Genomic DNA, 23,870 nt, shown 5'->3' with positions numbered 1-23,870 from the left:
GTGGCTGCCCCATCCCTGGAAATGTCCAAGGCTAGGTTGGAACACCCTGGGTTTAATTTTCAAATCCCTCCCAAGCCAAACCCTTCTGGAATTCCATCAAATTCTCATTTAGAAGTCAAATGCAGTTGGGCTGGTGCAGCTTTGGAATGAAATTTTGCATTTTGCTCTCCCTTTGCATATGGAAAAAGGTTCATTTCTCTCCCTGTGATGCACAAAATCCCAGCCCCTTTTATCTGAGCTGTTTCTCTCAGATTGCTGAGATGATTTTTCAGAAGTGGGAGGTGGGAAAACAAACAGGCAGAGCTGGGCAGGTGATGAATTCCATGGGGCCCCTCCCAGAAGAAGCTCCCTGGGGATTTTTCCAGCTCCTGGATGATGTTTCCATGAGGAATTTTTGGAGGAGCACCATTTCTTGCTGCCTTCTTGGCAGTTTTAAAAAGTTTTAGCTGAGTGATTTGTGGTTTTAGAGCTCTGTAATTTTTATTTCCCTTAAATGACTCAAAGAGCTGTTGGCAAATGTGTTTTTTTGGATGAGGGACAAAGAGTTAGTGGGAAAAGCTTCTGATCTACCTGGAATACAGAATTTTTGTGTCCTTCTGGATCCTCTAAATTGGACAAATGATAAAGAACTCAAAAATCTGTGTCAGGTACCCTGTGAGTCCATGAGATTTGTGTTCTCAGTTCTTCAGGAGCACAATAATAAATGAAATCATCTCTGCCTTTCCCTTGCCACTCCTGAAATGAGGGAGGTTGGCTGGCCATGGTTCTGTGGACACCAAAATCCTGCGATCTGTGCTAGAAATGCAATTTTTCTAAGTGAAATAGTAGGAAAAAAAAGTGTTGTCGTTCAGCTTGGAATAGCAAATCCGTGCCTAAAAGTGAAGGTGGGGCTGGGGAATTGCATTTATTACCAAAATCTTGTTTAATTTCTCTGCTGGAAAACCTTTCCCATGGTGAAAACACAGATTTTTCACTCAGTGTGGTGCAAATCTTTAAAGAGACAGACACCACAATCCCATTCCAAAACTGCCTGTTTCTTCATTTATGGGATTTGATTTATGGGACTTTGTGACAAGCTGGGAATCTCTCTTTTAGTACCCACACCAACTTGTAGGTCCAGTTATACTTTGAATTTGCAGTGTGGGTGGAATTTATTACCTTGTATGAAGACAAGAGGTTTTTCTTTTTTTGGTTTTTGGATTTTTTATTTTTATTTTTGGACCCAGTTTTTCATGGTGTGAGGAGTGAAGTGCCCTGGGATGGTTTTTTGGAGCTCTCAGGACCTGCAGAGCTTTGGATTCCCACCCTGCTCATCCCTGAGAGCTTTTTTATTTTATTTTCGGTGTTCTGCCCTGAGTTTGGAGCATAATTGCACCCTGGGGAAAGCCAAACCCCAGGCAGCTGTTGGAAATGGGCATTAAAGCTTTTACAGTTTTATTTTTTCCCCCTAGGCTGTTCTCAAGAACTGCTTAATTTTATGGGGGCTTGTTAATATTTATTGTTTATTGGGAATGTGTGTTTGGGTCAGGATTTTTGTGACCTGTCCCTTTGTACTGAGATTTTTCTTGTTTTTCTGGCAGAGATGTGTATGTCTCTTGGGAATAAATTCATTAACACCTGGGAGATTGAAATCCAGGCACATAAATAATTTAGTAAATAATACAGGGAGGAAAGAGGGAACTAAGAGAAAAGCCTGGAGATTTTCAGTGGGGCTAAAATGCTTTGCTTGTTTTATTCCAAACCTTTTCTGAAGAAATTGAGGAAAACAAATCTTAATGTTTCAGGATTCTAAAAATTACCCATTTCCTTGGCTTGTCTGCAAAAATAATATTTTTCCTAGTTTAGCTGGTCATGGAGCGAGATATAACACCATGCACAGTTGTGTCTAGCAGTGCTACAATCGAACCAGACTCTGTAGATCTTAATTTAAATGCCACAAAAATCTGTGTTTTAGTGGGATTTTCACACTTTGAGCACTGCACAGCTATTGAAATATTGTTCCTTAAGGAGCAGAAAAGCAAATTAGATTCCCTGCATGCCACTGCTCTTGGACAGCTAGTCATAAATAGTTTATATTTTATAGAAATATTGTAATATTTATTAAGTAAATTTACATAAGTAAATTAAGTATAACATATAAAATATTTAAGTATTTATTTATGTTTTTAAATATAAAGTATTTTGAATATAAAATATTTTAGGTATTTAATTATACCTAAAATATAAAATATTTGAAGTATAAAATAGAAAATGTTTTATTATAAAAAGTATAAAATAGAAAATATTTTTATAAAATATTTAATTTTAAATAGTTTATAAAAATATTTTATACTTAATTTGGAGGGAATGGGGCAGGATTTCTGGCTTGGGGCTGAAAGGGGAGGATGAGGCAGGGCTTGGCTGGCAGCCCAAGCAGCAGTTGGTTCAAAACACGTGGATTTTTTTGGAAGGAGTCCCTGTGGCACTGCTGAGGGCTGCCAGGACCTTGCAGTGTGATGCAGAGGGCAAAATGGGATTGCTGCACATGGAAATTCCCTTTGCAGAGTCACACAAGGAAGAAAAACCCATTTTATTCATGTGTTTATCCCTGTAAATTCAGCGCATTATTTTCATTCCTTTTTCTGCATTGGTTAGGTGGCTGAAGGCTCTCTGTACTTCCCTCCCTCCCAACTTTCTTTTTGGATTTGTGTTCCTAGACCCCTCACCAAGTAAGGAGGTTTTCTGCTGAAAATCCCATTTTATTCCAGTGTTTATCCCTGTAAATTCAGCACATGACCTTTTTTTCAGAGGAAATGAGAATTTTCTCCTGCATTGGGAGGGAGGCTAAAGGTTCTCTGTGCTTCCCTCCCTCTTTTTGGGATTCTTTTTGGATTTGTGTTCCTGAGCAGAATTTCTGGCTCCCCTCACCAAGTAAGGAGGTTTTCTGCTGCTCCAAATTCTGTCTTTAAACTTAAAAAGGACCTTTACAGCTGGGCTGTTCTGCACTTTTCCAGCAGCACAATGTCCCAGCTCGAGGTGACACAGCACTGTGCTGCAGGGCAGAGCCTCAATAAATTGAATGATCCTTAAATAACCATAAAAAGTAAAGTTTCATTTTTAAAATCAGTGCAAATTTGGGGCTGATCCTCTGCTAAAAGAACACAATAATTCTTGTATCATTCATATGCTTAAACTTAGCTTAAATTGAGCTTTGGTGCAGGACCAAGTTGCCAAAACCTCTACAGCATCCCTGGAAGGTGATGAATTAATTATTCCTGGCATGTCAATAAGATTTGGAATTATCCCTGGCATGCCAAAAATATTTGTAATTATCCCTGGCATACCAAATATCCCTGCAGGAGTAAAGGTGGGGTGGAAAAACCAGGGAAGAGTCAATCCTGTGGGCACGAGTGTGGTGCTGGAGATCAGATGTGGCAGAGGATAACTGGGCTATAAATTCATGAATTAAATACATAAATACATGAATGTAAATACTGGTAATTGCAGGCAGAACCTCATTTTTCCAAGTGGAATGAGACATCAACCCTGCACTTCCCATGTCTGTGGTGCTGAAAGAAAGGAGAATTTCCTTGTTGGAGGAAAGCAGAATTTCCTTGTAAAACTCATTTTTCCAAATGGAATGAGATATCAACCTTGCATTTCCTATCTCTGGTACAGGAGGAAAGGGAAATTTCCTTTTTAACCTAATTTTTCCAAGTGGAATGAAAACTCAACCCTGCGTTTCCCATCTCTGTGGTGGTGGAGGAAAGGAAAACTTTATTATTAACTTCATTTTTCCAAGTGGAATGGAAAAGCATTAATGAAGCTTTTCCCACCAGTAAAGGACAATTAAGAAGAGCCTTGATGATGATCCCATGATAAAATGGGATTAATCTGGTGCTGAAGGACTTTGGGATGCTCTGGTTTTGTCATGGTGCACATTAACCTGGAATAAATCTGTCTCAGCCCTGCGTTTATGCATATTTCCTATCTCTGTGGTGCTGGAGAAAAGGAGAATTTCCTTTTTAACCTCATTTTTCCAAGTGCAATGAAAACTCAACCCTGCATTTCCCATGTCTTTGGTGGAAAGGAGAATTTTATTATTAACTTCATTTTTGCAAGTGGAGTGAAAAATCAACCTTGCATTTCCCATCTCTGTGGTGCTGGAGGAAAGGAGAATTTTATTATTAAAATAAAATATTCATTTTTCCAAGTGCAATGGAAAATCACCCAGCTAATTGTGGAGGAATGCAGTCCGTGCCAGGCGTGCACAATGAAATCAGAGTGCAGCATTATCAAACTCATTGCTAATTACCAATTAACTCAGTGCTGATGAATCAGAGCCATTAGAGGTTTGTCGGGTTCAGGTGCCATCAGGTGCATCCCAGTTTGTGTGCAATCAGGAATTCTTCTTGGCAGAAAGAAAATTATACAAGAGAAAAAAGAAAATTATATATGAGGAAAAGAAAATTATATATGAGGGGGAGGCTGAGCCTCAGAAATCCTTGATTTTCAGGCTGAAATCCTGTCTGGAAAAAAAGAAAAATTTAGGATGCTGAGGTGAGGTGAGAGGTTTGGGAAAGGCACAAATCCCAAATTGTGCAGGGAGAGCCAGAGCATCCACACACAATTCCAGGAAGCCACAGCAAGGAGGGGCTGCTGCCAGCATCGATTGTTTCATTTGCTAATTAGTGCTGAAATCTCCTCAAAGTCAAATAAAGCAGAGGATGTGAGCTGCTGGAGCTGCTCCCTCATCCCCTGCCCCACATTTCCTCACCTCCTTTTTGGTTTTTTGTGGTGTTTTTGTTTGGTTGGTTTTTTTTTTTTTTTGTTTTTTTTTTTGGGGGGGGGGGGTTTGGTGCAGATATTAATGGATGTGGGGGCTTTGCTGGTGTTTGGGTGAAGAGTGAGGTATTTTTCATTATTTGTCTCTGATGTGACCTTGGCTGTGTTATTTTACCTTCATTTCACCCGGTAGATGCATTTGACGGATGAATTAAAGGATATTTTGTGCATGGAGTGCAGCAAAGAGGGAGATGCCACAAGTCTGTGAAGAATATTGAATATTGAAGAAAAATCTCTGAATTTTGGTGTGATGTGCTCTCTTTTTCCAAGGGGCAAACCTGGAGGTGAGAACAGGGCAGGCAGAGCTTTGTTCAGACTTTGTGGCCAGGTGTTTTATTTTCTTCTCCCTCTGTTCTTTTACCTTCCTTCCACCTGGTAGATGCATTTGAGGGATGAATTAAAAGATGCTTTGTGCATGGAGACTTTTCTGTGGTAAAGAGGGAGACATTACAAGTCTATGAAGAATATTGCCTGTGAATATTGGAGAAAAATCTCTGAATTTTTGGTGTGCTGTGCGCTCCTTTTCCAAGGGGCAAACCTGGATGTGGGAGCAGGGCAGGCAGAGCTGCTGTGACCTGGAAATGTCATTTTTGCTCCGACTTTGTGGCCAGGTGTTTGTTTGCTGTGCCCAGCCCCAGTTAAACAGGAGGTTGTGTGTACTGGAGCAGGGCTGCCAACAGGCAGGATGTGACCTGGGAAATATAAACCCCTTTTTCTGACAGGGGATAAACATCTCCTTCTCTGGGCCTTGCTATCAGATGCTCTTTGGTCTTATTTTCAAACACGGAGTCAATTAACAATCAGGTTGAGGGCTCTGGGGATTTATCTCCAGGGTGGACCACATACAATGCCAATATTTTTCACCTCAGGATGAGGTCTCTGTGAAAAAAACACTTTTTTTTCCTTGCCATGCTGTTTTGGGCTGGAATATTCTTGACCTCAGGAAGAGCTTTCTGTGAGAAATCATCTTTTATTTCTTCTTACACTGGTTTGGATTGGAATATTCTTCACTTCAGGAAAAGGTCTCTGGGAGAAATCACCTTTTTTTCTTCTTTTACTGGCTTGAGTTGTAACATATTTCACCCTGGGAAGAGATTTTTGGGAGAAACCACTTTTTTTTCCTTGCCATGCTGTTTTGGACTGGAATATTTTTCACCTCAGGAAGAAGTCTCTGGGAGAAATCACCTTTTTTTCCTTGTTATGTTGTTTTGGCTTGGAATATTCTTTACTTCAGGATGAGGTCGCTGAGAAAAATCACTTTTTTTTCCTTGCCATACTGTTTTGGGAAGAGATGAGAATTTTGACTCCATGTTCCAGAAGGCTGATTTATTATTTTATTATCTATATTTATGATATGTATTATATTTATTATATATATTATATTAAAAGAAATTATATGTGTATAGGGGAGACATTTTGTATATGGTTTTTATGGGTGCAGAAATTCTGTGTGTAATTTTTGCTGGGTGCAGAAATTCTGTGTGTGATTTTTGCTGGGTGCAGAAATTGTGTGTGTGATTTTTACTGGATGTAGATATCCTGGGTGTGATTTTTGCTGGGTGCAGAAATTCTGTGTATTTTTACTGGGAGCAGAAATTCTTTGTATGATTTTTGTTGGGTGCAGAAATTCTGTTTATATTTTTTGCTGGGAGTAGAAATTCTGTGTATGACTTTTCCTGAGTGCAGAAATTCTCACCTGGGATTTCTGGGATGCCTTGAGTGTCATTTCCTGCAGATCCTGCCCTTTCAGACATGCAGATAAAATTCCTGGAGCACCTTTCTCTGCTGATCCAGCACTGGAGCTGTGCTGAGTGTTCCCTGTGGGACTCACAAAATTCCAGTCTGTCCATGGAGATCCAGGTGTTGAAATCCTGGGTTTGCAGCTCCAGAATTACAGGTCTGAGAGCTTCTTTGCATTCTCAGAGGTTTTTAAAGCCCTGAATTTCTGCTTTTTAGTGGAGTTTGCTCCTTGGAGTCTGAGGATAAATGACTAAAAGCAAGAATGGGATCATATGATCTGGTTCCTGCTGCCAAAAGGTGAAGGGAGGACAGATGGTTTAGAAATTAAGCGAGTATTTTACAATGTTTTTCTTTCCAATAATAGAAAAAAAAAAAGTAGGTGAAATTGCCTAATATTGCCCTGCCAGCTATTAACAATGCAAATAAATGTGGAGAAAAAAAAAAAGGTGTTTATTCCTTAAAATGTGTGGGAATACAGGCATTAGTGGTGGACTTATTTATTTCTATTAAAAAAAGAAACAATTTGCTCTTTTCTTCCTTCTAACCCTCCCCCACCCCGAACACGCCACTATTTTACCCCAGTGAGTAGCTTTGTGGTTATTGTGGTTTTTCTTCACCCAGCAACAAGACAAAACCATAAATAAAGGAAAATGTGCTGGTGGATCCACAGATTTTGATGAGACTTCAGGCTTCAGATTGTCAAAAGCAAATCTGGCCCTGTTCTGCAGTGAATTTGAGGCCAGGAATCTGGTTTTGCTACAAATGTGTGATCTCTGATACAGCACAGGGGGATTTTAGTCCCCATCAGACATTGCAAGGCTCTGGGGAGAGTCCAAAGTGGGAAATTGTTGAAATTATTTTAGTGCCTCCCAGTTTGGGGTGGTTGTCTGGAAAGTTGTTGTTCTACCCTGTATTTTGATTTATTTCCTCTATTCTCACAGTCTCTCATTCTTTAAACACAGAGCACCTGCTGGCACCAACATTTTATTGAATAAAATGCATTTTTCCTCAACAATTGGAGAAAACCGCTGTCCGTTCTGATCTGATGTGATTTCAAATTCCTGATTTTCTTCCTTTTGTTGTTTTATTTTGTTTTCCAGGGTGGTGAAGGAAGAGATCTCAGATGACAATGCAAAGCTGCCCTGCTTCAATGGAAGAGTGGTGTCTTGGGTATGTTGGATTTTGTCTGTGGAAATCTGTGTTTGATACTGGAAGCTAATTTTTAGATCTTGTTTTTGCTGGGATGAAGGGACACAAGGAAATAATAGTAAAGTAGGTTTATAGGAGTTTTTTACAGCTGAGCAATTGGAACAAAAGTGGAATTATCAGGTGGAATCAGCAGCTCTTTCATTTCTGTGCTGATTTTAGGAGTTGAAGATCTTGCAACTTACACTTCTTACAACTTTTTTATATTTTAACCATTTTTATATTTTAACTGTTATTTTTATATTTATCTATTATTTTTATATTTTAACTATTATGTTAATACTTTAGCTGTTATTTTTATATTTTAACTAAACTATTATTTTTATATTTTAATTATTATTTTTATGGCATAACTATTATTTTAACGGTTTAACTATTTTAAAAATTTTAACAATTGTTTAATATTTTAACTATTTTTATTATTTTAACCATTTATTTAAATATTTTAACCATTTATTTTTGTATTTTAACAATTTATTTTTGTATTTTAACTATTTATTTGAATATTTTAACTATTTTATACCTTAAAATATTTGAGCAGCCCAGACATTGAAGTTGTACAGAATAAAGACATTTGCTGCCTGCTGAGCAGCTTGACCTTTCCCAGCCTGGCTTCTTGCAGGCAGGATTACATGGAAATAACACGAAAAATCAAATGCAGAATCGATTGCCTGCTGTTTCCTGCATGCAAGGAGAAGTGCAGTGTGTTTTTTCAGACTGGCTTTGACTGGGAGTTGCTTCTTGAGCAAAGATTCCTTGTGGATCCGCCCTGCTGGGAAATGCTGGATCACACCGCTCCAGCCACTTCTTCCTGCTCTATTGATTGATTTTTATTTTAGGGCACTCAGATTCTGGCAGCTGGGTAGTCCCAACAGGTTTTTAGTGTTAGGCAAGCAAAACACGTGGCTTTGTAAAGCTGAGTTTAAAATCGGTCCTCCCACTCACACCCAAATATGTGTTAAGGACTCAGTAGAGTGAGGTCTTAAAAATTGGGATTTTCAGTCTGTGCTGTCCAAAAGTAGCTGGGAATTGTGTTCAGAAGGAAAAGTTACTTTTCCCCTTTTTTTAAGACCTCCCTACCTGTTTTTTTACCTTTTTGCTCCAACCTTTAGCCCAAGCAGCAATAAGTGACTGATAACCAAGGGGACTTTTCCGAGAGCTCAGCCATGCGTTTCCTCCCAGCAGCATCAGAATGCCTTGGCTGGGGCATGGAGGAGTGCTTGAAGGCAGAATTATTTTGATTTAAAGCTGCATTTCTGATCCAATTCCAATCTAAAGCTGGGCAGTGCTCAGAGAAAGGAACGAGTACCACTTTCCTCCAGGAAAAAGGGAAGATTCCCTGGATGAGGGAAAATTGGTTGTCAAATGAATAAAACCATTGGCATTAGAGAATCAAACTGATGTTTAAACAAACAGAAAATGTTTGAGAGCTGAGGATCCATCTGCAGGCAGCACCAATTTATTAATTTCACAACTTTCTTCCATTCTTAATGAGGTTGTGCCCTGGGAACTGATTTGGGATGGGGATCAGTGCTCCAGGATGCCCCTGAGCTCTGCTGCTGCTGCTTTTGTCTCCAGTGCAAGGATCACAGAGCGTGGGGCTCTGCCAGGGTGGCAAGGGATGGGACAAAAAGGGATTTCATGTGTGATTAACGAGCAGAAAAGAGAGTCCCAAAAGCTGCAGATGAAGCAGAGCAGGAAATGGAGCTGGGATTTGTGCTGCCATGGCCTGGGAGCAGCACTGGTGCCTTGTGTCCCTTGCTGGTCACCAGAATCCCTTGTGAAAGCTGCCCTGGAACAGGGGCTGGACAGACTTAAAGAATAAAATAGGGATTTTTATAATAATAATGACAATAATAATAAAATATCTAAAATATATAAATGTCTATAATATATATATATTTATATTTTATAAATTATAACTATATAAAATATATAATATAGTTAAATATAAATATAGATTTTATAAATATATTGCATATATTATATTTATGTATATATATAAATATATAAAAGAATATATATATATAAGAATATATATATATATATGTAATACTATTATTTTCCTTAATTGAGCATTTTTTGTGTGCCACACTGAATTTTTTCATGCTGCTCAGGATGAGTTATAAACCCATCCATATTTCAGGATGAATTACAAGCCCACCCAGTCCTGCAGAGGCAGCAAGATTGGAGAAAGTTGGGTTGGATTTATTCCTTCAAAACTTGTTTTGTTTTCCGGCCTTCCCACCCATCAGCCTTCCCTCCCAAATTTCTCCTGGTTTAGTGCATTTTAGGAGCTCCTTTTGCAGATGATGTTGACAAGGGTTTCTGTTTAGCAATCAGCTCAAACATCTGGGTCTGACCTGCCTGATGAATTGCAAATTGCTTTTTCCACACTAACACCCATAAAATTGCAGGGCTTATCTGCCTCTATTTGCTGCTAATTACTGCAGGAGTTTTATGTAAATCTCACTGGAAGTTAATTGTTCCCTTTTGAAATCTTTAATATCCCATTCACTGGGACTTAACAGATAATTGCACACAAATCTTCCAGGGATAGCAAAGTTGGGTCTTTACCTTTTAGAAACATATAATATATATAGAAATTATATATATACATATTTTTATATATGATATATAAATATATAGAAAATAATACAATATATAATATAGAAAATATAAAATATATCATAAAGATAAAAAATAAATATCTATATAATTTTATATATAAATATAATTATATATTAAACATATAACCTATAAATATATAGTTAGAGGTATAATATTATATATGATATATATTATATATATCATATATAAAAATATATATAAAACATATAAACTTTCAATATATTATTTTATATATTTTAATATATATCATTATATAGAAAATACAATAATACAAATAATTTAATATAGAATATATTATATTAATTATAATTATATATAAATAAAATTAGTATATATTTATATGTATATATAATTATAGATAAAATTTTATATATATAATTTTTAAATATTATATATGGATATATAATTATATTTGTACACGCACTCTTTTTTTTTTTTTTTTTTGTGTTTCAGTCAGGGTTATTTACTTATCTGTTGTTTTTTGGTTTTGTTTTTTTTTTTAATGGGTCTGAGCTTTCTTTGTCCCCAGTGCTATAAAATGTGTGTCAGCTGCTGGGAGACAGTTGGGATTCTTGCACAAACCCATCTGTAAGGATTTTGTGGTCCTGGAAATCACTGCAGCATGTTTCACAGCCCCATCACACGTGTAAAAATGGGAAAAATCAGATTGCTGTGCTCCTGGAAGTGACTGCAGTGAGTTTCACAGCCCCAGCACTAAATGTAGAAATGGGAAAATTCAGTGTACCCAGCACAGCTGATCCTCTTCTTCCCCCCACCTCTCCCTCCTGACTGAGCCCGTGGCTACTTTGAAGTTTCCACCAGGACTGACGTGGGGAAATGTGAGATTTTCATCTTTTTTAATCCCATTTGAATCCTTCTGTTTGTCAGAGGTGGGAACTTTGATCTGGGTGTCATCTGCAGGACTGATTTCCATAGGGGAAGATATTCCAGGGAGGATCTGCAGGTCTGGATTAGTGGTGAATTAAAATCCCTGCTGCTAATTAGCTATTTCAACTTCCTCCCCAGTCCTCTTATGTCCTGCTTGTTTTCCTCCTCCACAGCTCAGATCTCCTTCCTTTGATTTCAGCCTGGGTTTGTTTTTTCCATTTTTGTTTTTTCTTGTGTGGTTTTGGGGGTTTTTTTGCTGGTTTTGTTGTTGTTGTGGTGGTGTTTTTTAAGCATGAAATAATTTGGGACAGAGCTGCCCTTTCCTAGATTCGTTTGCAAGGAATTCTTTTAAATCCTTTAAAAATCCTTTTTTTTTCCTTTTAAACTGGGTGATCTTTAGTTTTTTGACAATACAGAGGCTATCATTAATTGCGTGTCAGAATTCTTATTTACAGTAAATGCATTTACACAAACACATCTTCTGCCAGAAATAGCTGATATTTGTCCTGTTTTTCTAACATACAACACAAAATATGATTTTTCTCTGAGAATGATTTGTTTGGAGTTTTCTGGGACTTCTTACCTGAATGAAATTATTAATGCCATTTTTGCTTTTTGCCTTTTTATTTTTGGGCCTAAACTGGGCAATTTGAAAAAAAAAAAAAAAAGTGGAAGAAAATATTTTTTTACAATAAATTGTTTTTCTGTTCTCTTGGGGAAAAGTGGAATGGTGGAAGCTGGGAGTGTGGCAGGAATTGATTTGTGACTGCTGCCAGCTCTGTTATCCCTGTTTTTTAGGAAGGATTTGCAACATCTGGGAACAATTCCTTGCCTGGCTGCTGGGAATGTGCAGTTCCCCATTGGCTGGCAGTGATGTCACTGCTTTCTGGGAGGTTTTCCCTGCTTTTTCCTCCCCATTATCTGGGTGCCAGCAGATAATTCCTGTCCTGTTTGTACATCAACTTTTTCTAGCCTCTATTTGCAATTATAATGAACTCCATGGTGGGGCAGAACCATTTGACAAGGGCAGCACAGGAGCTTCAGGGCAGGGAAATGAAAAAATAAAAATGCTCAGTGCTGAAGCAGGGAATAAAAATCCCCTGGAGCAGAATCTTGGATGAAATGAGCTGATTTCAGGGCCAGTCTCTTCGCACTTTATATAAACCCTCATTCATCCCAAGCCTCATCTCAGCACGGACAATTTCTCCTTGCTCAAATAAAATCCTTTTGCTGATGAGGTTTTAGCAGAGCTGGGGAGTCCTGGTGCCTTTGAGGGAATTCCTGGTGGAGCACAGGAATTCTTTTGCAATTCCAGTTCTGCAATTGCTCCTTTGGGAGCAGCCTTGTGTGGATAATGGGGCACAGCTCGGAAGCTTTGGCTTAGGATTTGAGCTGCCTCTGACTTGATGGGAAATAATTATTTCCAGCTCAGAAATGAATGTGGCTGTTGGGAAGTTGCTGTCAAAAATATAAATGGCTCTTTTGGCTATTTCTTTAGTCACTGGGATGCCTTGGGAAGGCTGAGCTAGAGCAGAGTTAAAGAATAAAGCAGGGATTTATGACAAGTTTCTCCTCAATGGATCCACCTTGGGCAGCACAAGAGCCCAGCCAGGGCTGCACCCGAGATGAACCAAAATGGTCCCCAAAATGAACCCAGGATGAACCAAAATGGTCCCAAAAAATGGATGATCAGTCACAAAAAAATGCTTTAGTCCACTGGCATCTTGGAGTGAATTGTCCAATTCCAGCTTTAGCCCATGCAGTCCCATCCTTGTTTTTCTCTCTCCAGCCCACGGTGTTTGTGCTCCTGGGCTGAGATTTGTCCTTGGTGCCCAGCTGGAGCAGGAATTGTTTTGTCTCCTTGCTCTGTGCACAGAGCTCACCATCCCACAGTATGAAGCCCAGACCCACCCACTAAAGCAGCACAGAATGTGAAAAATAGAAAAGCCAAAACCTGAGGCATCACCTGGGATCAATCCCTCACGAGGCTCTCCCTGAGCTCAGAGAAACACCAAGAGCTGCCGCTGTTCCTCAGTGGGAGTTTGAATATTGTACTCTTGCTGCTGACAAATTAATCAATATTTCGCCAGATGAGATTTGAGATATGGGATTTAGGATAATTCCCAAGTACTCCACAGAAGAATTCCTGGTGCTTGCAGGAATTCTGTGCCCATCCAGGCTGATGTTTTCACGTGGAACCTGAATTTAAGCTGAATTTAACCTGTTTTTCTGCAGGTTTGGCAGGAATCCCTGCACTTCCCCTCAGATCCTGGAAGTTTGGCTGTACACTTGGAGAAGCTGGTGGGATTTTGAGCATGTAATTTTGTGTAATTCTGGTTTTTTTTTCTGTTGGCAGCTGGTCCTGGCTGAGAGCTCCCACTCTGACACAGGCTCCCAATGCACCGAGAGCCACGTGGAGCTGCCCCCAGCCCTGGAGAGGACAGGAGGCATCGGAGACTCCAGGCCCCCCTCCTTCCAGTAAGCCCCAATTTATTAATCAGATTCTCATTTAGCAAATTGATTTATCAAATTCTCATTCCCATCTATTTCTCACCCTCATTTCCCTTCCTGCTCCAAGCCAGCTGTTTGTTTTTGTGGTTATAAAAATCAAATATCGAGGAATAAAAAGGGGGCCTGAAAAAACCCTTTCATTCTTAGAGTGAAATATTTATCTAAAATATTTATCCAATATGAGATATTTGTCCAAAATATCTCATTTTCCTGGCCCACATCATTCCAGTAAACCCAAATTCTCATTGATTTATTATTGATTTATTCCATCTATTTCTCACCCTCATTTCCCTTCCTGCTGCAAGGCAACTGTTTGATTTTTATAAAAATTAAATATTGAGGAATTTAAAGGGGGATGGGACTGAAAAACCCCTGTCATTGATAGAGTAAATATTTATCCAAAATATCTCATTTTTCCAGCCCCCATCATTCCAGTAATTTACATTTGTTTGTGAAATTCTCATTCCTATCTCTCACCCTCATTTCCCTTCCTGCTGCAAGCCAGCTGTTTGTTGTTGTGGTAATAAAAATTAAATATTGAGGAATTAAAAGGGGGATGGGACTGAAAGCCCCCTGTCATTGTTACAGTGAATATTTATTTAATATGAAATATTTATCCAAAATATCTCATTTTCTCAGCCCCCATCATTCCAGTAATTCCCACTGATTTATCAAATTATCTTTCCCATCTATTTCTCACCCTCATTTCCCTTCCTGCTGCAATCCAACTGTTGTTGTGATTATAAAAATCAAATATTGAGAAATTAAAAGGGGGATGGGACTGAAAAACCCCTGTCATTGATAGAGTGAATATTTATCCAATATATTTATCCAAACTATCTTGTTTTCCTGGCCCCCATCATTCCAGTAAGCCCAAATTCCCATTGATTTATTATTGATTTATTCCCATCTATTTCTCACCCTCATTTCCCTTCCTGCTGCAATCCAGCTGTTTGTTGTTGTGATCATAAAAATCAAATATTGAGGAGTTAAAAGGGAGATGGGACCGAAAACCCTCTGTCATTGTTGAGAGTGAAATATTTATCCAAAATATCTCATTTTCCAGCCTGTTGTGGATGAGTTAAGTAGGGAGGGAGCCCAAAATGCTTTTTGCAGTGATTAGTGTGTTCTGTGTGATTAGGGAGGCTGCAGAGGCAGCTGAAGGCTGCTGGCAGCAGGGAGAATTTCCACCAGGAATAATAATTACAATTCCATGGCCATCCAGAGGCTGCCAGCCTCAGCTGTGGCTGGGAATATCTGCTTTGATATTCTTATTTCCTCTTCCTGATCCTTAGATATCTTCATTTTCCAGGGAATTTCCACCAGGAAAAAATTCCTCTTTCCACCAGGGGAATTTAAAGCAGGGCCTTGTGCTCTTAGGCTGTGTTTGGAGAAGGAAATATGGCCTGGATTTGCCTTTTTTTCAATTTTTTTTTTTGGGATGGATGTTGCCTGGAAGAGCTCTCTATGTTATGATTCTTTTTAAAATAAACCTTTTAGCGGACAAGAAATGCTGGGAAATCCTGGCAGTGCCTTGCTAGGGCTGTGCTGCCCTCCTGTGTTCTGATCTGGCCAGAAAATAAAACCAGTCTTTTGTCTTTCCTGGCCTAAACCTGCCTGGCACAGCTGCAAGCACCAGCTTTGTTTAAAAAGATAATTAGCTGATAATTAGGCACGAGGTTTGTGGGTCTAATGCCCTGCTGGTCCTCCTGCTTTGTTTTTTTGGTTTTTTCCCCTTCAATTTTTGCTTCACCATTGAATGAAATCAATATATATATAAATATTATAATTAATTAGATATAACATTTATATATTATAAAATATATATTATATTTATATATATTTTATATATTATATTACATGTTATGTATTATACAATGTAATGTATAATACATTACATATAATGTAATGTATAATATTTGTTATATAATATAATTTAATAATTATTAAAGAAATTAATTTATTTACTAAATTATTTGGCTCAGCACTGGGGGAAAAGGCAGCTGTTTTTTTTTTATTTTTGCACCCTTTTCAATGGTGTAAATCCCATTTTAGAGGCTGGTTTGAGTGAGGATCCTGAGCAGGAGTCAGCAGATGGAGCTGCTGGGATGGACAAGAGTGACCTGAGCCACATGTGTGTCACCTCTTCCCTTTGCCAGCTGTGCTGCACTCAACAAGAAATGTTAAAAAATCTGTTGGCAGCACTGAAATCCCCCTGGCATTTTGGTAGGGAGTAAAATATGTCCCCTTGGTAGGTATTAAAATGTGCCCCCAGATGTTTTCCTGAAGGACAGCCTTGATGTCCTCATGGCTGTGGTGGGCACGTCACCCATCACATCTGTGCTCAGGGAGTGGGGTGGGCAGGAGTTCTGAAATGGGGAAATAGCTTCACCCTCAGGTGCTTTGGGGTTCTCTTTTCACCCCTCAGGTGTTTTTTTATTATCTTTTCACCTCTCAGGTGGTTTTGGGTTGTCTTTTCACCCTCAGGTGTTTTTTGGGTTCTCTTTTCCCCCTTGAGGTGTTTTTAGGTTCTCTTTCCCCCCTGAGGTGTTTTTGGGGTGTCCCATCAGCCTGGGCCAGCGTGCAGCGCTCACCCTCAGCAGTTCTGTCCCCTCTGCCCCAAGCTGCTCCCGGCTGGAGCTGCCTGGGTGGGAAGGGGACCAGCAGAATAAGGCAGTGATTGTCCCCCTGTGCTCTGTGCCAGCCCCAACGCTGCCAGCAGCAGGGATGGCCTGGACAACGAGACAGGAACCGAGTCCGTGCTCAGCCATCGGCGTGAGCGGCACCGGCGCAGGAACCGCGAGAGCCACGAGGACGGTGAGTGCCTCCTCATCCTCCCCTCCCTCATCTTCCTCATGGCTCCCAGAGCAGCAGCTCCTCTGTGGGGTTTGTGAGGGTCCCCAGGATGAGGTGAGAGAAGAGAATCTGACTCTGTGTTCTCAGAAGGCTGATTTATTATGATATGATATGATGTTAAATAACATATGATATGATATAGTCTATTCTCTATTCTATATTCTATTCTATTAGCTTATATACTAATTTATTTTATATTATATAATATTTTATTTTATATTACATATTCTCTTATATTAATGATGTTATGTTATATTATATTATGCTATACTACATTATACTATACTAAAACTATACTAAAGAATACAGAAAGGATACAGACAGAAGGTTTAGCAAGAATGAATAATAAAAACTCATTGCTGACTCCTCAAAGTCTGACACAGGTGATGGTGATTGGTCATTAATTAAAAACAATTCAATGAAACCAATAAAACATGCACCTGTTGGTAAAGGATCTCCAGCCACATCCCAAAGCAGGAAACACAGGAGAAGCAATCAGATAATTATTATTTACTTTTTTCTCTGAGGCTTCTCAGCTTCCCAGGAGAAGAAATCCTGGTGAAGGGATTTTTCAGAAAATATCACAGTGACACTCCTCCTCCTCCCCAAGAGACTCCTGGCTGCATTCCTGCCAGCTTTCAGGGAGTCTTCATTATTATTTTAATGCAATAATTTGATAATTGCTCTGAAACTCTTTGAAGCTCATCGTTTTTGCCAGAAACACTCCACAGTGAAGTGGCAGAGAGATTGTTTTTGACAATGTGCAGAACTTTGTGTAGCATGAGAAGATGAATGGCTTGGCTGTTGATTTCTCAAGGTTTGGATCAGCTGTGGTGTTTTCTGCTGGTATAACAGAGGCTCTGAAGATCTTTTTTTACACCTAAATGCGCCCAAAGTGCAAGCATAAAATGCAGAACTCCATCTCTTGCCTCTGGTCTGTACATCAAAGGAAGCTTGGGTTTTTCATTCATTGCCAGACAAGAATTTCCAGGCTTAATTAAGAATTAATAGGTGCCACCCATTGTGTTTAAAATGGTGCAGAATTTGGAGTACTTGGGCCCAAGAAATGCCATCACAGCTTTATTCACAGCTCCACCCACCAAAGCATTTGCCTCCAGTTAGAAATCAGATTTCTACTGAGGGATTCTGTTCGTTTAACCCTTCCAGAGGGTCACTGATGAGGAGTGAATGGAAATCCCTCAGTGGGAGGAGCAGAGCTGTCTGTGCATGATCCTGACTGCGTATTCCTTTGGGAACTGACAGAAAGAGGCAGAATCCTCTCACAGTGTTGATTAAAAACTTGTTGCAGGAAGAATGTGAAAAGGGGAGTTGTTTTAAGCATGAAATCAGTGCCAGGGCATGTTTTGCTCTGGATATTTTTGGCATAAGAGCTGGTGTTGGTGGATGGAATTGTGTGAGCATTGTAGTGGTCAGAAACCCATTCGTGCATTTCCCTTGAGAAGGAAATGGGATTAGTTTCCCTCCTTTTACCAAAGCCCATACAAGAACCTTACTACAGTCACAAACATTACTTTTCTCTGAATTTAGGCCTTCTGCCTGCAGCAGGTGAGTTCTGTTAGTGTGCATAGAGCAAGGAGAGCTACTTTAAGACATTATTCAATGTCCATGGTGTTTCTGTTGTCATAACAGTATTAAATTTAGCAACAACAACATCCAGTACAATAACAACACCAGGAGTGTGTTGTTTTCAGTGGAAAGCAAATCTAAAATGCACAGTTCAGCTCTGTGTCCTGAATTGCACTGTAAGAAGTCAAATACCCAAAACCTGGGAAGGATTTTAAGCCCTTTTCATAAGAATGATCACGGGGTCACTCTTTTCTTGCACCTGCAAGTCTTGTGTGGATGTAAAATGGGGCAACAGCCTTTGGAGAAGGGGGACAAGGATGGGGAAAGGGCTGTGACACCTGGATCCAGCTGCTGTGTGCTGGGAAAATCCTCCCTGAAATGCAGTGAGAGTGTTTGATGTGCTCCTGCAGGGACTCGTTTGAAATGCCCAAATGACAGCCCTGGTGCTTGGCAGAGGGATCTCCTGCAGCTCTGTGTTACTCACAGCTTTGTGCCAGAGGATTTATTCCAGAGGCACAGGAACAGCTCACCCCAGCTGGACAATTTGGAAGTGTTTGGTACAAAGAATCACCCACCCTGGCAAAGAGGATTTCCCTGGGTTCCCTCAAGGGAAGGCAGTTCTTGTTCCACAAGAAAGCAGGACCAGGGTGTTGCAGCCTTCATTTCAAACAGGTGAAGTGAGAAAAGGTGTGAAGGTGCCATTTGGGAACAGAAACACTGAGCTGGAACCTGAACAGGTCAGGCTGAGCTCAGAGCACTGGAATTGAGAGGTTCCACAGAATGAAGGTTGGGAAAACCCCAACACTAAACATTTTTTTGTGCTTCTCTCCATTTTAATTTACAAAAATTGCTTCCTAATTTTACTGGAAAACATTGCCAGCTTTGAAGTGCAGCAAGATCCTTGCAGAGGTTTGGTTTGGAGTTGGGGTGATGAGAATTCTCCAGATTCTCCAGGGATAATAAGCAGTGTGGTACCACAGGTGGGTTGTTCAGCACAGCTGCCTGAATATTTCCCTTCATTTCTGCAGGGTTACTCACCCCAAAAAAGCTGATTTTGCTGAATTCCACACACAGAGTGATAAATATTGATTGCAGCTGGAGGGTGTGGGACACACCTGGGTGATCTGACAGTGTTTTCACACCTCTTCCCATTGAAAATGCAAAAGGATTTGGGGTATCCCTAAGTTCTTCCACCCCTTTTCCATAAATTGCATTCCTGTTTTAAGTACACAGACAATTAATCTCCATCTGTGCTTTTATATTCTCTGATTTTAAAATAATCCCCACAAAGATGGTGCCTTGAGGAATGGAATAAAACTGCTTTTTTGGAGCTGTGTGACACTGCAGATACAAACATCAAGAAAACCTCGAGGAAAACCAATCTGGAAAAAAAAACATCAAGATGTCAGAGCTACCAACAAATGTCCTCATTGCTTTGGGAGGTTGACAAAGTTCTTACTAAGTGAAAGTAGATCTAGGATCTTAATTGGGGTGGTGGGAGGTCTGTCTGGCACATGTGCTGGGGACCCCTGGCTGGGAGGAACAAAGCTGCCATGTCAGTTTGGTGAGCAGGAGTGGGAAAGGGGACTGCGGGAGCTCTAATTAGGGAGGTAATTAAGGGACAAGATGGTTTTTTTGGATGTTGAGGAATGTTTTATAGCTGCTGCTGGGTTCCTGACAAGTCTGCAGATGTCAATGTCGATGCTGAGGTTTCAACACCCACTTTGCTGTGGGGTCAGTTTAACTCTTGAGCAGCCAGTGAGAAATGCTGGAGAACCCTTCATGTGGGCAGGCTCACAGATCCCCAAATATTTGGGAAGAGGAGCAGCTGCAGATTTCCCCTGGCTGCTGCAATATGTGGAGTTTTAACTGTGATTTATGACTGCAGGAGGGCTGGGACTGCAAAACAGCTGGGGTGGGCATGTTGGGCCTGACTGGGGTGGAGGGACTGGGGCTGTGTGAGGATCCAAAGAACTTCAGTCCCAAGGCAAGTCAGGGCACAGGAATGCGCCCATAAGGTAGGATGACTAATAATAAAGTGCTTTTCAGACCTTCTGATATCACTTTGTCTTTCCTCAATACCCCTTCAGTGACAATCAATTATCCTTTTTCTTTCTTGGTTTCTATGTCAACCTTGGTAGGAAATTCTTTCAGGGGATAAACGTGGATCCTCTTCTCAAACTTCTCTCTGGCTCAAAGAATTCACTGTAAAACCTCTCCTATATCTCCTGCTGTGGTGCCACAACCCCACTGTAGCCACATTTCCCTTCACAGAGAAAAGCAAGGCACAACTTCCCAAGAGTATTTCTGGGATTCATATTCTCTAAACCTCAGAGCAAGGAAAAATAGTTCTTATCTCATTTGCTGCGCCTGTGTTTGTGCAAAATTAGAATGCAAGATGGAGATTGTTTACCCAGGGGGATGGAGTTTTGTTTCATTGGCCTGTCAGGGCCAGTTGCATGTGTGGGGACTGTTGGGTGATAGTCACCAGATGAGTGCAGTTGAATGCTTGAATGCTTGGGAAATTCAGTTTAGATGTAATGGAATATAGTGTAATATAATATAGAATAATATAGTATATATATATATATTCATATATATGCTCATAATAAATAAATAGTATAGTATATATAATATACTATAATATAATGTATACTACAGTAATATAATATGGAATAATATAGTATAATAAAGTAATTAATTAACCTTCTGATATCAATGGAATCCTCCTCATCATTTCCTCTACTTCATCAGAGGCAAAAATATCTATGATATTCCCCTGGGCTGTAACACTCTATTGTAGTAAATATAATATGATATAATATCATATAATGTCATATAATATGTAATATCATATAAACATACTGTAGTATAATATAGTAAAAAAAAGTAATTAATTAACCTTCTGATATCAGTGGAATCCTCCTCATCATTTCCTCTACTTCATCAGGGGCAAAAATATCTGCAATACCCCCCTGGTCTGTAATACTCCTTTCCTGTGCCCTGCAGTCCCCAGGATCAATGGGCACCCCAAGCTGGACAGGCACCGGGAGCATCCCCCTGGCTACGACAGCTCCTCCACCATGCTGAGCAGTGAACTGGAGTCCAGCAGCTTCATCGACTCTGAGGATGATGACAACACCAGCAGGTACAGCCCTGGCAGGGACACAGCGCTGGGCACCTCTTGGGCTCCTCGTCTCTTTCTTTTTTTTTTTTTTTTTCTGGTGGGGGGGGTATGGTTTTTTTGGGTTGGTTTTTTTTTTTTTTTTTTTTTTTTTTTTGTTTTTTTTTTGTTTTTTTTTCCTTTCATTTCTTTAGTGATTTTGATACCTTGAGAAGGAACAGAGACTAGATAAAGAATAAAGTAGGGATTTAGGAAAAGTTTCTCCTCAATGGATCCACCTTGGGCAGCACAAGAGCTCAGCCAGGGCTGTACCCAGGATGAACCAAAATGGTCCCAAAATACATGGCCAGGCACGGGGTCTCTCACTTTGATCAGTTCTGCTCCATTTGCATCTTGGAGTGAATGGTCCAATTCCAGCTTTAGCCCATGCAGTCCCATCCTTGTTTTTCTCTCTCCAGCCCATGGTGTTTGTGCTCCTGGGCTGAGATTTGTCCTTGGTGCCCAGCTGGAGCAGGAATTGTTTTGTCTCCTTGCTCTGTGCACAGAGCTCACCATCCCACAGTATGAAGCCCAGACCCACCCACTAAAGCAGCACAGAATGTGAAAAATAGAAAATCCAAAACCTGAGGCATCAGTACAGAATCTGAAAAACAGAAATGCCAAAACCTGAGGCATCACTTGGAGCACACGTTGTTCATCAGTGCCATCTCTGTGTGGAATCACTGCTCAGTTTTTGGGTCGAGGGTCTGGGCCAAATATATAATTCTATGAATTATACCTATAAGTTACATCTAAAGATATTTTTGTTTTTCTTTAAGAAGTCTTTACCTCTGTTATTGGCTCCAAACCACTGCTCCAGTTGAAAGAAAAGCTCTGCTTCTCTCCTTTTCATAGCAACAATGGCCACATTTCCAGATCAAAGCACTCTGCCTACCTATTTATAAAGCAGTGGTATGAATATTAAAACAAAATACTGTCAGCAGAGGTTCCTAATAAGTGTGCACTTTACTGGAGCTCAGTTATAGAGGAATACCTGGGTAATTGCATACTCTACTCTGAGACCTATGAGCAGTTCAGGAATTCATCAAAGTTAATGCTGTTGCAAAGGCTGCCATGGATTTGTGGCTTCTTCATTATTTCTTTCTTTTTGTGTAGGCAGAGTGTGTGAATTATTCCCTACTTGAAAAATACCTCTCATTTCAAGACATCTTTGTTATATCTAAAGATATAGATTTTTGTTTTTCTTTAAGAAGTCTTTAAGCCAATACATTTCATGGATTTAAAATATTTCTTTTCTTGGATGTAAAACAAATCTAAAGTATTTTCTTTCCTTTTCCTGGCCACATTATCTGGAATATTCTTCATTTTCCTGGCCACTGGCTCTAGAGCTGTTGTTCATCCCAGTGGACTCTGAAAATCCAGCGTGGATTGGTCAGAGGACAACAGGGTGACAGATCTCTGGTGGGTCACAGTGATCTGCAGCTAAAACAAATAAGGCAGGATGTGGTAATTTTGATGAAACCATGAGATTTTTAATAAAAACAGCAAAAAGCAACTACTCCTGGAGATCCTGAACCCCTTGATGTGCTTACAAACATGATCAGCTTTTGGGTCTTGGTGGATCTGTTGGGTCTTGCAGCTGGTCAGGGTTTAAAGACCTCACAATTCTGATTAAAGGCTGAGAGTTCCCAAAGGGCTGAAAGGATAACTAAAATCCACATTAGAGATTTAGTCCTGAATTAGTTTCAAGAATTTATTTTGCACTCCCAGTGAAGTGCAGGGTGTCCCTGCACATGGCAGGTGTTGGAATAAGATGAGTTTAAGGCCCCTTCCAACCCAAACCATTCAATGATGAGATACAAAAAAGCACTTTTCTGGATATTTCCCTGCATGGAGGGATGGTCCTTAACCCTGAATGCACCCAAAGCTTTCAGGGCTTTGAGCCCTCCCCCAAAACCTGGAGCCCACAACAACAAAACCCTGCAGGTGATTTGTGTTTCTTGTAAATAAATGAATAATTTCCGTGGCAGCCAGCAATGCAGTGGGGCAGGATTAGCTCAGGGTGGCCACATTAGAGCAGACCCAGCGAAATCTCACGGTATGAATAAAATAATAATAAAACTTCCTGAGTCTGACCTGAGAAGAAAGAGATTCTTGGAAGCTGCTGCTCCTGCCTTTCCCTCTGGAGGCTGGGCAGGAGTTTTTGGCACAGGAGGAGCTGCCAGGCCAGCTAGTCAGGAAGAACCACTGCAGGAATGCTCCAAGGTATGCTGCTGTGTTCCAGGGGTGATGATGATGTTCTCAGGCACAGGAGACTTGGTGCTGGCAGGGAGAAGTTTTCTGTAGAGGCAAATCAGGCAAAGAGCAAATGGAGAGGGTTCCAGAGCTGCTGGAGGCACCAGCCTGGGGACAGAGGAGGGATCCGAGGGGTGAGTTTGGCTCCTGAGGAACACATCCCCTGGGGACAGAGGGGTCTGAAGGGTCAGTTTGGTTTCTAACAGCT

At 40.2% G+C, this 23,870-nt stretch overlaps 1 protein-coding gene across 2 annotated transcripts in view; it reads left to right on the top strand.

Moving 5' to 3' along the window:
• The window catches only part of DVL1 (dishevelled segment polarity protein 1), a 45,681-nt gene that overhangs the window by 5,879 nt on the left and 15,932 nt on the right, over positions 1–23,870 (top strand). For both annotated transcript variants that reach the window (XM_058818693.1, XM_058818692.1), the window contains exons 2-5: positions 7,665–7,734; positions 13,646–13,767; positions 16,505–16,617; positions 21,253–21,391. In XM_058818693.1, coding sequence (XP_058674676.1) covers positions 7,665–7,734; positions 13,646–13,767; positions 16,505–16,617; positions 21,253–21,391 — 444 coding nt within the window. The remainder of the gene's footprint in view (positions 1–7,664; positions 7,735–13,645; positions 13,768–16,504; positions 16,618–21,252; positions 21,392–23,870) is intronic.

This window comes from Ammospiza caudacuta, chromosome 22 (assembly GCF_027887145.1).
Source record: "Ammospiza caudacuta isolate bAmmCau1 chromosome 22, bAmmCau1.pri, whole genome shotgun sequence".
NCBI classification, from domain to species: domain Eukaryota; kingdom Metazoa; phylum Chordata; class Aves; order Passeriformes; family Passerellidae; genus Ammospiza; species Ammospiza caudacuta.
Note: the sequence above shows the minus strand (reverse complement) of the source record. Positions and strands in the feature narration are given on the sequence as shown.